Below are 13,929 nucleotides of genomic sequence, written 5' to 3' on the forward strand. Positions count from 1 at the left end.
TTGCAGACTGTAACTCCTTCACCGAACCTACCAGTTACAAAATTGCCACCTACAGAACTAAAGGAAGATGGCTCACTATGCTTTCTATGGGCTGGAAGGATGAACCCGGCTACGAGGAACCTGTATCGGGCTTCCAGACCAACTTTCAGACTCGATGGCACCCCTGAGATCATCATTCCAACTAAGGTACTTCAACTTGGCCCTGAGAACGTAGGAGAATATGTAATTGGGCAATTTCATCGCTGTTATGCTCCCTCAGATGATCTAACACATGCTGTTGTAAACCGTCTTTGGGGTAGAAGCCGTAAAATTGTTAGTCGGAAACTAGGAAAATCCTCTTACCTCTTCCATGTTCCACACAAAGAGACCAGACAGTGGATTATTCAGCGATGTGTTTGGCATGTAGACGATTGCTTAATGTTTGTGGCTCCTTGGAATCCCGTAGGATCTTTAAAGATCCCTGAAATCTCCACTGTACCAGCTTAGGTGACTCTACAAAATATCCCAACCAGTTGCTACTCTAGACTCAGAATCTCCCACATTGCTTCAGGTCTAGGAGAGCCCATGCTTACGCATAAGCCAAGACTGGATCCCTTCAACATTGGAGAGGCTAAGATTTTGGTGGAAATAGAGCTAGACAAGAACTTCCCCAAACAGATTGCATTAGATGACAAGCTTGGTAACATATTTTTAGTTGATGTGATCTATTCTTGGATTCCATCAACTTGTGAAAGATGTGGGAGTCTAGGTCACAAAGCAAAGAGGTGTTTATTAAAGGAAGACAAGACTCCTCCCACAAATGAAAAACGATCTGAGCACAAGGATGTGGATATTCCAGTCGTTGATATATACTCTTTTTTGGTTAATATTGATTCTGATGTCCAACAGGATTGTGTCACTCCTAAGGTGCCAGTAGAGAGTATCAAGGCTAATAATATCATGAGTGAGATGCATGATCAGGCAGTAGATCAATTTCTAGGACAAGAACTTGGTCCTCACAAAACTGTACTTATACCTCAACATGTTCCCCTACAATTCGGGAATCCAGGAGCGTCTTCAACGACCACTGATTTTTTACCAGCAACTACAGACTCTTTGTCTCTTCAGGTAGCTATTTCTCACAAAGATAGCTCTACTACTTTCGGTCAATCACTTTTGGATGTAAAGTTTGCTCTATCTTCTACACTAGCAGGTACGTCATCTGCTCATACTTCTCCACAAGTTATGGACGACGTTCCATCAGAAATTATCATGAATGAGGGTACAACACTCTCAGGAAATGATCCCTTAAACATGACCCCTCTTTCAATCGAGTCAATCCAAGAAGTTAGTAATATGGAGAGTGATTTTCATATTACTGAACAAATGGATGAATTTGGAAGCATGACAAGAGGGGGTCGGTTGATCAAACCGACACAAAAGTACCAAGATATGGAATGGTTGACAGTTCGTAGAAGAGGAAAATGAGGCCATAGAAGTCGACGCTCCTATCAAGCGCACTAATATCTTTCTTAGTTTGGTTGGACTAAAGAGTTGTACTAAGTTTTTCTTAGGTTATAGCTATTTCTTTATCTACTTTGTGTATCAAACTTTGTCAAACTATGTGATCTAACAAATCACATCTTGTACCTTGTTAATTTTAATTGAAAGTCTTTTTACAAAAAAGGAAAAAAAATGTTTCCTAAAAAACTCAATGAGTATTCAATCTAGATTTTACTAATCAACTAAAAAAAACCCACATATCAATAAAAACGTACAAGAGCCAAGATAAATACCCTTTTGTAATACTTTTTTTTTTTTTGTTCACTGGGCGCTCTCTCAAATCCCGGAAGAGTCGAACCCGTGTGCCTTGGGATCCAGTTCACTCTAGTGTTTTACTACTAGGCTATTCTGTCCCGGTTTTTTTTTTTTTTACGATGTAAAATACCCTTTTGTAATACTTAAAAAACGCAAAATAAGATGGTAACAATGTTTCCGAATTATACGTACTCACAACGCGTAACACGGTAGAATCGAGCAAAATGGATCCTATCCAATTCTACAAATTATTATTAAAAAATTTAAGATCGTAACGAGAGATAGTATAATAATTTATGATGATGATATTAATAATAAATGGTGGGGCAATGGTAAAAGCTGGAGAGTGGGCTACACCTAGGGATGAACATTTTATCCGTTAAATTTGATTTGATTCGTTATTCATTTTGATTCTATCCGAAAATTCCAGATATCCGTAAACTTTCGAATCAAAGCAAATATTAAAAATTAATATCCGTTAAAATTGAAGCAAATCACAAATATTAAAATTTTAGGAAGTGGATATCCGATCTGATCCGACAATATATAAATACATGTATATCTTGATTATATTTAAAGTTTTTAATGTATAAAATTATATAATTATTATTCTAACATATGATTTGATAAATTTTATTCACATTATTACTTATATAAAAGTATTACATAAAAAGAAGAGAACACATTTATGATAATTATAATTTTTTCTTAAATTTTATGTTATTATAATTGTTAACTAAGTTCAAAAAAATTTATAAAATATGTAGATTCACTACTACTTTTAATTTTTATCATATATATCATGCAAAAAAATATTTTACAAAACAAATTTGTATCAAATTTTTAAGATTATTTGTATTAATCAAAACATATGAGATATCCGTAAGTATTCGTAAATATCCGTAAATATCTATTTACTTTCCGGATATCCGTTTTTCCGAATATCCGTATTTTTCCGAAACAAACCAAATCGAAAATTAGATATCCGTGACATACGAAGCAAATCACAAATACTTTAAAAAAACCCGGATATCCGATCCGTGCTCATGCCTAGCTACAACCTACAAAGCCTCCTCTACTGTCTCCAAACTATGTATGCTCTACTGTCTCTCTTTACCTCAACTCATACAGATCTGACCAAAATCTCCACTTCACGACAGCTGCAACAAAAATTATACTGTAGTCTGTATACTTTAATTATTGTTCTCATTTCACTTTTATTAATAGTACATACTAGAATAATTCGAGTTATATATATATATATGTATATATTTTTTTAAATACTGCTATTGTCGTCACTTGTCACTAAATGACTAAAACAGACCCCATTGGGTCACAATTAGAAAACAAAGGAAAAAGGTAAGGAATCCTAAAATCTTTGTCGAAAATAATAATAACCAAACAAAAAAGTTATTTATAAATTAAGAAAAAGACACCTCCTCTGATGTTGCACACTAACCAAAGACCCCTCTTTCTCTCTTTCAGATTTTTGAGAGTCTCCTCTCTCTTATCTCTCTGGCTCCTCTTGATCTAGTTTTTTAAATAATTTTTATAAATATTATGTGATAGTGACAGATACACGTTATATATGTGTGTATGTGTGTATGTATAATCTAACCATTCGTACCTGACCATTTCTTCTTGTAATACTTTTTTTTATTCTTCTTTCTCTTTTTTTTTCCCGTCTCCCAGATCTGCTTCCTCAATCTTACCATTGGAAAGCTTCAAGCCATTTTTAGGGTAATTATTTATTTTGAGAAAAAAAAAACAGTTCATCGAATTATTAGATTCTTATTTATATAATTTTATATATATATATACGAAGTCCCAAGTTGTACTATGCTTTTTGTTCGTCATGAAGTTGGTTGATGCTTTTCCTTTTCCCCTTATAGCTCTCTCTAACTGTTAAATCTGGATTACGAAAACATATGTATTGTTCTTGTGAATAACGAACCAACCTCTGCTATATATGGTTCTTTTTTCTGATCAAAGCGTTTATGGAATCTTCTATTATAGGATTCCTACTTATTTGCATGTTTTTAGATAAATACTTAAATCATATAATCTTGTAAACCCGTTTATGGAAGCTTTGTTTTGATTGTGGTAATGATTAGTAAATGCAAATTAGGAAGGTTCCGTTCAATAGAGGTTTTTAAGATCAACTCTAATTTTGTGTGTTTTAATTTTGATGAACATTGCTCTTGTTGTTCTACTTTTACTTCCTTGGTTCAAACGTTATAAGTTATAGAATAAAGCTTCCATGTGTACGCTCTAGTAGCTCATTTTCTTGTTAGTTTCTAAATGTGTGTGTTAGTCAATGTCGATGCTATGAGCAGTTTGATTTAAGGTATTGATCACCTCATTTATGCCATCTGCGTCTCCATTGTTCGCATTTGATAGGGACAGGACCAAACAGTTAGTTGGATCGTAGAGGAAGAAAGCCATGTACTTCTTCGGTTTGTCCAAAGAAGAAGTGTTGTCACAGAAACATGATGTATCGTATAAAGAGACTTTTAATCAGAATCCAGTCACCCTGTTTGGGAGACAGGTTAGCTTATTCAGATTCTAGTCTAGTCCAAAGTTTTTGACCTTTTTGACGTTTCTTGTTAAAAACACACACGTTAGAATATATGATCTTGATAAAATTTAATTTGATAAAATCTTGATAAGATTTTATTTCAGGTGTATCCGGTGAATAGCAAGACCTCCATGTCTGTTGATGGGTCTATGAAGATGAAAGATATCGATCTTCGTCTTCCTGGAGATCACTATGCTCATTTAGAGACTGGATTTCATTCAGCGTTTGAAGCTAATAAGGAGAAAGAAGCGTTGGCCACAAACTGGAGTGGCAAGAGAGACCCAAAAATTGTTATTGATCTTGAAGAGCTTCCCACAACTGAGGATGGTACTGAAACAGAACCATCATGCTTAGCTGGTCAGATCAGCTCATACAGTCTAAAGGTGGTGGATCAACCTCTTGTAAATGATGGTAGTGCAGGTTTACTAGATCTAAATAGAACCCCGGATGATGAGTTGGTCTCCCAACCCGAACCTCATTTCTGTTTCTTACAAGATCTCAACTGTCCTTACGTCGAAGAGACTGAAACAAGCTGCGAGAAGAGTGGAGTAGATGATGGTCCTACGTCACATAGCTCTCCTAAATGCCAAAATGTACATGAAAAGGACGGTACAGAGTCTCCAGCTTCAGATACTTCTTGCTGCACCACTGAAAACAACTTAAGAAGAGGTTCACTGGATCCTTCTTGCCGTACCCGGCTTGAGTTTCCTGTCTTACTAGAGAACGAACTTTGTAATGAGGAGGAGGAGGAAGAGTTCTCTGAAGTTATGCTAATGGCAGCTGAATCCTTAGTCCACATATCAGCAGTTTCATATCAAAATCAAGACTGTCAAGATAAGGTCGATAAGGGTAACGTGGAACCGAGATGCTGCTCCTGCGATTCATATGAGCTACACACATTAGGAATAAGAGAAACCAACACGGAAGAAGAGTTCTGCGTGTCATCAAAGGCTATGGATAAGCTTAATAACATCACAAGAGAGGACAAGAAAGAGTTTGGACTCAAGCTGAGGAGAGGAAGGAGAATGAAGAACTTTCAGAAGGAGATTGTCCCGAGCTTAGCGTCCCTCTCAAGGCACGAGATCCGTGAAGACATGAACATCTTGGAAGCGGTTTTGAGATCAAGAGAGTACAAGAAGATGCAGGGGAAAACGAGAGATGTCAAACTCGGAGCAAACACAAGAAACAAACGTTCGGTGTCGCAGAGGTACGTCGGTAAAAGAAGGTGAAAACATGAATGAGTTTTATATATCTTCATGGGTTTCAGATTCTATCTTTCAATTGCTTCATTGTGTAATCTTTTAACAGTCTTTTTTTTGTTTAACTAAGGACATTGATTATTGTATGAGGAAAAAGCTAGTGAGCCGATGACATTATGTTTCTCATTCTTTCTCAAAATGTTACTTAAGTAGCTACTGGTTTGTAAATGAACGTTTTGATAGGAATAAATTTGAATGCGTTCTTAGAAGTTTGGAAAAAAAAAAAAGAGTTTGGAACAGTCTATGTTGTTGGAATCTTGAAACGCACAATAGTTCGTAATCCAACATTAAACTATAGTTTATGGGCCATGGCCCATTAGTATCAGAGGCCTGTAATATTTTCATAATTCCGTTTTTAAACTGTAGAAGCAGGTTTAGATTTGTATTCGAATTCCAAACTACACATTTTTTACAGATTATAGGATCCAAAACATATTGAGAATTCCAGAATATTGTAGGCAGAACCATTCGTTGTAATCGTCTATTGCAGAGAGAGTCTGTTTATCGAAAATGTAGAACCGTCCGTCTATCCAAGAGTTTCAGAGGGAGATTCATCGTAGAATCACTATCAGTAGAGTTGTTCATCAATATCGCATATGTTACTGGTAGCTGATCATCATATCTAATATATTTAAAGATTATATGATGATTTAATGTGTATTACTTAGTGCTAAAATTTCTTGCCGTTTTAAACTTGTGTGGATTAGTTTCGGTTTAAATTTTCAAGTAGGGTCCGACTGGTGATCTTTTCGGGAACAAGTGAAACAATAGGGAAAAAGAATCAAAAGGAATGAATAGGAACAAATTAAAAGGAATAAATGCAGAGAAAGAATGAAACAAAATATTGTAATGAATGGTAACCACTAAAAGGAATGAGTATTTTTAATTAAAGTAATTTAAAAACTATTGTTTACCAATTGACCGTGAATATTCCAAAGTTTACGCAAGTAACCAATTTTGCTAGTTATCTCTGGATTCCAATAGATCTTTTCACCTATCAGCTCGAAGTATTTTTTCAATTCTTTTTCTTGCTGCCACATCTGGCATTCTACTACGGTAGTCATCGACTTTTAGCTCCGCAATGACGAGTTCAAGCATAACTTCACAATTCCTATAATTAATTCACATGTTTCATAGTAATACAACAATGATTTAAGAAAAAAAAAAGTGCGAATATAAATACCTGTCCTTCACGAGTTGTTCCGCCATCAGTCGTGGTTCTTGCCTCACCACTGGATTGAAGTCCACGACGTTGTGATCCGCTAGTGTTTCTTGAACCTGACATGATATCTAACAGGCACAAATAAAATATTCATGTTATTTTCTATCTTAATACTGTGTATTATATACATATAACTTTCTCTTAAAAATTGTAAGAAAAAAGTGTGTACCTCTTGCTGTAGAACTTTAGTTGATTGTATTAGGTTATGTGAATAGAATAATTCTCACATATATAGTGGAAGCAAGACGTGAAAAGAGTCAAGAAAAATGTTAATTTTCTGTATAGTTCAACTCGCGTTAATAGAGATTTGCCATTTTTTTTTTCCATTTTGTTCTTTGCCAATATTGATAGAGAATATTTTTCTTCTATTATTCCCTAAATAAAGAGGAATGAAGAGGAATTGTATGTGTTCCTTATATATCAAAAGTTACTTGTGAATGGTGAAAAAAAAAAAAGAATAAATAGGAATGCAGTGTTCCCTCTCGTTTCATTCCTTCTTAGCGGTCACCATTCATACCCGTAGTTAAGTGTTCTAACCGGCCATGCTGATTATGCCACTTTGGGTTGAGAGTTTTCTTATGTTGTATTTGTTTTGTATGTGTATTTTATTGCCATGATTTTATTTTTTTTGTATATTCTGACCAAAGTTTTAAAATATTATATTAATTATTTAGGGAACTTTAATCATCTTATTGGACTAAGGACTAATTAGTAGGATATCCAATCTAATATTTTGTTTCCTTTTGTAGTGTCGAGCAAATAATATTTGACTCAATAAACCAATTTGAGATTATTTTACTAGTTTATGTGAGTGTCGAAAATTTATATTTTTTAATGTTCTAAAAATTGCTAGGCGGGTTATGCGCCTTATAGAGAAAGTTTGTTTAGGCGGACGTCCAAGCTGATTTTTGAATGCCTAGACTGATTTTTTAATAAATCGGTTTGAAAAAAAATTGTTTCGTTCGTTCGATTTTTAGAACACTTCTATTTCTCATTCACATATTCATCTTTGTTTAAGTTCCTAATGATTTTTTTTCCTACTTTATTTAAAAGGGAAGTATACTAAAAAATCATAAATTACGTGATTGGGTGGGGATTTTTTTTTTTTTTTTTTGGGAACTAAGGGTGGGCATATTTGAGAAATCATAATATTAAATTATCATTTTATATCGGAACACTAGATTCGAGTTGGGAGACAAATAAACGTGCACAGAGCATTCCTTACTATTTTATATCGTAAGCACATGGAGAAATTGCAAAACAAGGTTCCAGATATTTAGCTCTTCTGTAATTATGGAACAAATGCATGATGGGTCTATCTTTTAGGGACATCAAGCCAGTTCGCAAATAATTCCACTCATTAATTGGTCGGAAAAAGATAATTATAGCAGAGTTATTTGCTTAACTTCTCACAACAATAAACTGTAGACTAAAGAAAATAGAAGACTATTCTTGTTGATCTTTTTTAGTGGGGAAAGACCTAGCTGATATTGGCTGTGATTCTTTTGTGCTAATTGAATGTGATTTCCCCATTAAAAATATACTCCCTTAGTTTCAAAAAAAAATATCACTTATACACATTTCACACAGATTAAAAAAATAATAAAATATATTAATATATCTTTGATGACAAATATATATATATATATATATATATAAATATATCCTTATTTATCATACAACTATTTTTTTAAAAAATATTTTAACTAAACAGCTATTGGTTATTTAAAAGAACAAGAAAGAGATTTAATATGAAAATTTACATTAGAAATGTAGAATGACATTTTTCTAAAATAAAATAAAAAGTAAAATAATATTTTGTTATGAAACAGAGGGAATACATAATAGTTTGCGGAAATTATCAAAATCTTTGTTTCTTCTCCATTTATATAAAATATAAACTTTTTAAAAACTTAACTGCTAATATAAATATTTATAATGCTTTGATTATAAGATCTTAATTAAAACTAAAATATCGCCACTAGTTTAGGTGTTCTAATCCAAATTATAACAAGCTAGCTCACTCTATGTTGCATATGAAGAAATTGAATTTTCCATGCTGGTAAGTAATCATTGTAAAATATTTAGTAATATATATGTCTCCGCATAGCACACACTGGCCGTGTGTGACCCCAATAATTCTTATCCCATCGATCGTCAGCATAGTTGAAATATCATATAAAATGAACTAGTGTAATGTAAGGGACCATAATAAATGATATTTGATCATTGTCACAGACTCACAGAGTTTTAATGATATTTTTGGACTATCTCCCTAATTATTAATGTCACTTGACCAGTAATCACCAAGTTACCAAAAAGGACTATTTGAAAGAATCAAACAACTTGAAATTCAAACAAAAAGACGTTAATTGCGTTAAATCTTAGAAATTTTACAATTTCTGCTTTTTTACAAACCCAAATGGGAAAACATTAACCTTTATCCCTTATCGGTCGGGGCATTATTTGTGGACTCAGAAATAAAAGATAACTGAAAAAAACATCATGGAATATACGACAAAATTTAAAATCAAATTCAAACATATCAACATAGACACATTATTCATCTTCATTAGATCAATGACCCATTGGAATGTCTGGCTCATCTTCCAACTCAATCCCAAGGTCAGCTAGTCTCTTCTCCTTGTAGACGTACCACTTGGAGAAAACAAGGAAAACGAGGAAGTTCAAAGCAACAATTATTGCCACAAGCCAATAGAAATTGTATAGACGGCCCTTGTTGAGATCATCAGCTATCCACGGATGAGCTTTATCAGTGACTTTCTCAACGATGGTTACGAGAACCGAGCTGAAGAAAAACCCTAAAGCCAATGTGCTCAACAATAAACCCGTGCTCATTGTTTTCATACCTTTAGGACACTCTCTCAAGAAAAAATCTAGCTGTCCTGTGTAGATCAACGCCTCGCCGATACCCACAATAAGGTATTGTGGGATGAGTAGAGAAAACCCTAGAGGAAGGGTTTTGACTGTTGGACCGTGGGCATGTGCTGTTCTAAGACGTTTGATCTCGACCAAAGCAGCTACGGCCATACCCGTGGCTGCGAGTAAGAGACCCAAACCAATGCGTTGAAGCGGTCTCAGACCGTGGGGGTAGTTGAATAGCTTTTTGCATAGGGGAATCGCGAGACGGTCGTAGACGGCGGTGGTTAGGAGGAGGCCACCAATATAGAATACGGCCATTGCGGCTGGAGGAATCTCAAAGCTCCCAATGTGACGGTCCATGGTCTCGGACTGCGCGACCGATAATGTCGTTAGTTGAGCATGGACAGTCCAAAAGAGGATGCATGTTGCCCAAATTGGTAACATCCGTACAATTTGTTTCACTTCCTCAATATCAGTTACTGTTGATAGTGTCCATTTGTTGTGTACGTTTTGGGTCATTGCCATTTCTTGGTCCTTTATCGCTGCTTTATCTAACGACCTATGGCATCAAAAATAATACAAGGAATGATTAGAACATAACAGGAAGTGGATTGTTGGGTTAAAAATAGGCCTAACATATCTTCTTTTTGAAAAATAAAAAAAATATATTGCTTAAGCATCGTATCAACATGATGTGAATAATCTGGACTTCTAGAGATAAGATAGTTACGTGGAATCTTTTGAAAGTAGCAAGAAACAGCAATATGCGCCTATATGCAAATTATTTTTAAAAGAAAAAAAATCTTTTAAATAAGGAAAAGGTCTAAAAGGTAATAGATTTTCTAAAATTTTCAGTAAACTTAGAAATTCTCAAAATAGACAAATTGAACGAAACAAAGAGCACGCAAAGCACGTGACCATAGGATTCTGAAGCCTAACATGGGTCTGGCCCGGTCGAGGTGTGTAAAGTAGTGGAGGTCTTACAACACGAAACATGATCGTTCTTGCTACAAGACAAAACAATGTCTCCCTAACTTGTCGTTTCTTTTTTTCTTCCTATTATTCCAAAACTAGGAGAAAAATATCTAGAGATGGTAAAAAGATTCTTCATAAATTGTCTAGAATTAAAAGTAATTTGATTCCTTTGGATTCTAGTGTGTTTACCTAGGCATGCATAGGGATTGATGCATAAAAGATACTTTCTGTTTCATAATATAAGTGGTTTGGATAAAAGCACGAAGATTAAGAAAATTATTATGTTTTTAAAAAGTATTTTATAATAAATAGGTTAGATATAATTTAACCAATAAAAAATAAGTATATTTAATTTGATTGGTCACACTATATTCAATAAATGTAAAAGTTACTTAGAAATACGAAAACTATTTAGATTTTGAAACAAAAATATTTTTCTAAAACTACTTACAATATGAAACGGAGGGAGTACATGGTTGGCAAAACAGAAAAGAAAAAAAATACTGTACTCAGGGGGGGAAGAATCACGAGTCAGGTATATGAGTCCATATGTTTAAGCTTTAAAGCAAGAGAATCTACTGAATACAATAATAATATACTGATAAAATCAAACAAATTGAAATATGATGTCACCACAACTTGTGGCTAAAGCTACTCTCTTTTTGTGGTGAACAATTAATTCAACAGAAGGTCTGAAATTTTCTAAGATTGTCCATTTCTATGTAAATAGTAAAGATGGAGAATACTACTCCACTTGCACATCCCTAATGACTTCTCTTATTTTCTTACCTATGTGTATTGAACTTGACGTGCTATCTAACGTAGGTACACACACAGATACAAGTGCAAGGGAAAAAATCAAAAAAAAAATTGTAATTAGCTGTAAAACTCATGTCATGGACCAGTTTCGTTGTATGGTCGAGTTCTAATATTATTATGATAATATTTATTTCCCCATAATAATAAAAATATTCAAGCCCTTTAAACTGGATTCTAATGCCAAGTAGGCATGTAATGAAAATATGTGTGGTCCCCTTTTAATTAAAGGACACGACCTTTTCGAGTTATTTCATACCCACACAGCCCCCACTTTTAATTTCACATTCCCGAGTCTATACTATCACGTTCAGTTAACCAACATCTCAATTATTCGACTCTAACCTTTTTAACAAAATAGAAATTGTCAAATTTGAATGTTAAAAATATTTCAACCTTTAGGAATGTTAGAGCATGATTATTGGGAGTTTTTAGAGTGAGGTTCTTATCGGAATATAAGAACCCGTCTCTTAATTTTTAACTAAAAAAAATTAAGAACTGGTTCTTAAAACTCTTATTTAAGAACCGATTTTTATCTTTTTTAGTTAAAAGTTAAGACGAGTTCTTATATTCCGATAAGAACTCCACCCTAAGAACTTTCGAATAAATATCATCTTAGGTGGGATTTGCTTCTTTTAGTATTCTGTTTAAAATTTAATGAAATGAACAGGGTTAATATATCAGAGATAGAAATCATACCGGAACTGATTGGTATGCGGCAACTTTTGTTTACTCTTCATCGAACCTTCAGCCGCAATGACATCGTCCAAGTCATATAGAAACGACGGGTCCGATGGCAACTCGAGCCGCCTATTCCTCCACGCCGCCACAAGAACCGTCGCAACTTGCGTCATCGGGCTACCAATCAACTTCTTGAAACGGTAGCGATTAGTGCCGGCCAAGAAAATGCTTAGTGAAAGCACGATTGCCAGCGCGCAAATGCCATAGCCCCATTTACGTCCAACATCATCTTGTATGTAGACAAGGACCGTCACGGCCAAAAGAGAGCCGACGTTGATACAAAAGAAGAAACGGTTGAAGAAATATGTCATTTGGGACCGTTCTTTCGGTTCGGTCTCGTCGAATTGGTCTGACCCAAAACCGGAGACGCTTGCCTTCACTCCTCCGGTTCCTAGGGCCGTAAGGTATAAGGCTAAGTATAGGACCGTAAGTTGTATTCCACTCGCTTGTACGCAATGAGACGAGGTCGTTGGATCGCATCTTGGTGGTCTCAGTCCCGGTATGATAGTTGAGAGGGTTAAGATCGAAACACCCTAATAGTCAAAGTCATCACATAAAAATTAATTTTTTGGCAAAATTAAACAAAAATAAAGACTTATGTCGTTTACTATATTTTGATCGATTATTAAACTAGTCAATAATTACAATTTCTTGATTTTCTTGGCTATAATTTTTGGCAAGGCGAAAGGGACTTGTAAGGTCCTTACAGTTGCTTGGATAGCGGCGAATATAGCAATGGTTAGGTACCTAGATGAAACAAAATTAATTAACTCAATCAACATGAGCTAAAAAGAAAAGATAAAACGTAATGAGTTTATTTAAATTTATATACTAACCTTCCAAGAAAGGTGTCCGCTATGAAGCCACCGAGGAGACATAGCATGAACGAAGTTCCGAGGAAGTTGGTGACGGTGTTAGCCGCCGTTGCATTGCCTAAATGCATAGTTCCCGTCAAATACGTCACTAGATTAACGCCGATACCTAACGTCGTCAACCGCTCCACCGCCTCAATACCTTCAAGTAATTATCAACAAGAAGTTAGATAGATCCAGGAAAAAATGATGCCCACAAGAAGAAACTCCAACCCATTTAGAATAAACATATATAACGTACTAAACGGCCATAACTGTTCCTTTGTTTTTGTCTTTTGCATATATACTGTTGGTAGATTTTGCTCTCCAACTTTTATTGTATGTGATTATACTTACAGAGAATCATGGCGGCGCTGGCCCATCCACCGGTCTTAGAACGATCGGCTGGGCGGCCTTGGAAGTCCCAAGCATCGAGAAGGGTTTGTGTTTTAGTTTCAGGTAGAGACATATCTTGAAGATTGATGGAAGATTTTTTTAAAAAAATTTTCTTAGAACTTCTGTTCTTTTGGGGACAGTGGTTTACAAGCAAAGAGAAAAGGCTGTTTTGTTTTAGAGCTTTTGGTTTCTTTGGTGATTTTAAAGGTGTTCATCTTTGGACTCTTGATACCTCTATTTATACTGGGAAACTTCCCGAGTTAAGAAAACATTTTTTTTATTTAGTTTTATACTACAAAATTAAAAAAAAAGTGAGACATGCGTGACTCTGATGAGTGTTGTTTGATTGGGGAGAGAATTATCATATAAAAGTAATAAATAGGTAGAAAGAGAAAACTGACAGATCAAAGC

The 13,929-nt window shown here is 34.8% G+C and overlaps 2 protein-coding genes across 3 annotated transcripts; one reads left to right on the top strand and one right to left on the bottom strand.

Annotated features, from left to right (window-relative positions):
• The first annotated feature begins 3,261 nt into the window (after nucleotides 1–3,261).
• Nucleotides 3,262–5,843, top strand: BNAC08G41550D. Of its 2 annotated transcripts, none has more exons than XM_013852719.3 (3): nucleotides 3,262–3,537; nucleotides 4,198–4,345; nucleotides 4,480–5,843. In XM_013852719.3, exons 2-3 carry the CDS (start codon nucleotides 4,241–4,243, stop codon nucleotides 5,602–5,604), a joined length of 1,230 nt encoding a protein of 409 aa, XP_013708173.2. In that variant the 5' UTR covers nucleotides 3,262–3,537; nucleotides 4,198–4,240; the 3' UTR covers nucleotides 5,605–5,843. The 2 variants fall into 2 exon arrangements, with proteins under 2 accessions (XP_013708173.2, XP_022563281.2); XM_022707560.2 differs by having other exon boundaries at nucleotides 3,266–3,537; nucleotides 4,204–4,345.
• A 3,365-nt stretch (nucleotides 5,844–9,208) lies between these two features.
• Nucleotides 9,209–13,774, bottom strand: LOC106415591 (protein NRT1/ PTR FAMILY 6.3-like). The gene is made up of 5 exons (XM_013856343.3): nucleotides 13,480–13,774; nucleotides 13,108–13,285; nucleotides 12,979–13,018; nucleotides 12,230–12,804; nucleotides 9,209–10,298 (listed from the first exon to the last, which is right to left on the bottom strand). Exons 1-5 carry the CDS (start codon nucleotides 13,589–13,591, stop codon nucleotides 9,434–9,436), a joined length of 1,770 nt encoding a protein of 589 aa, XP_013711797.2. The 5' UTR covers nucleotides 13,592–13,774; the 3' UTR covers nucleotides 9,209–9,433.
• Nucleotides 13,775–13,929: the final 155 nt, after the last annotated feature.

Source organism: Brassica napus, chromosome C8 (assembly GCF_020379485.1).
Source record: "Brassica napus cultivar Da-Ae chromosome C8, Da-Ae, whole genome shotgun sequence".
Lineage (NCBI taxonomy): Eukaryota > Viridiplantae > Streptophyta > Magnoliopsida > Brassicales > Brassicaceae > Brassica > Brassica napus.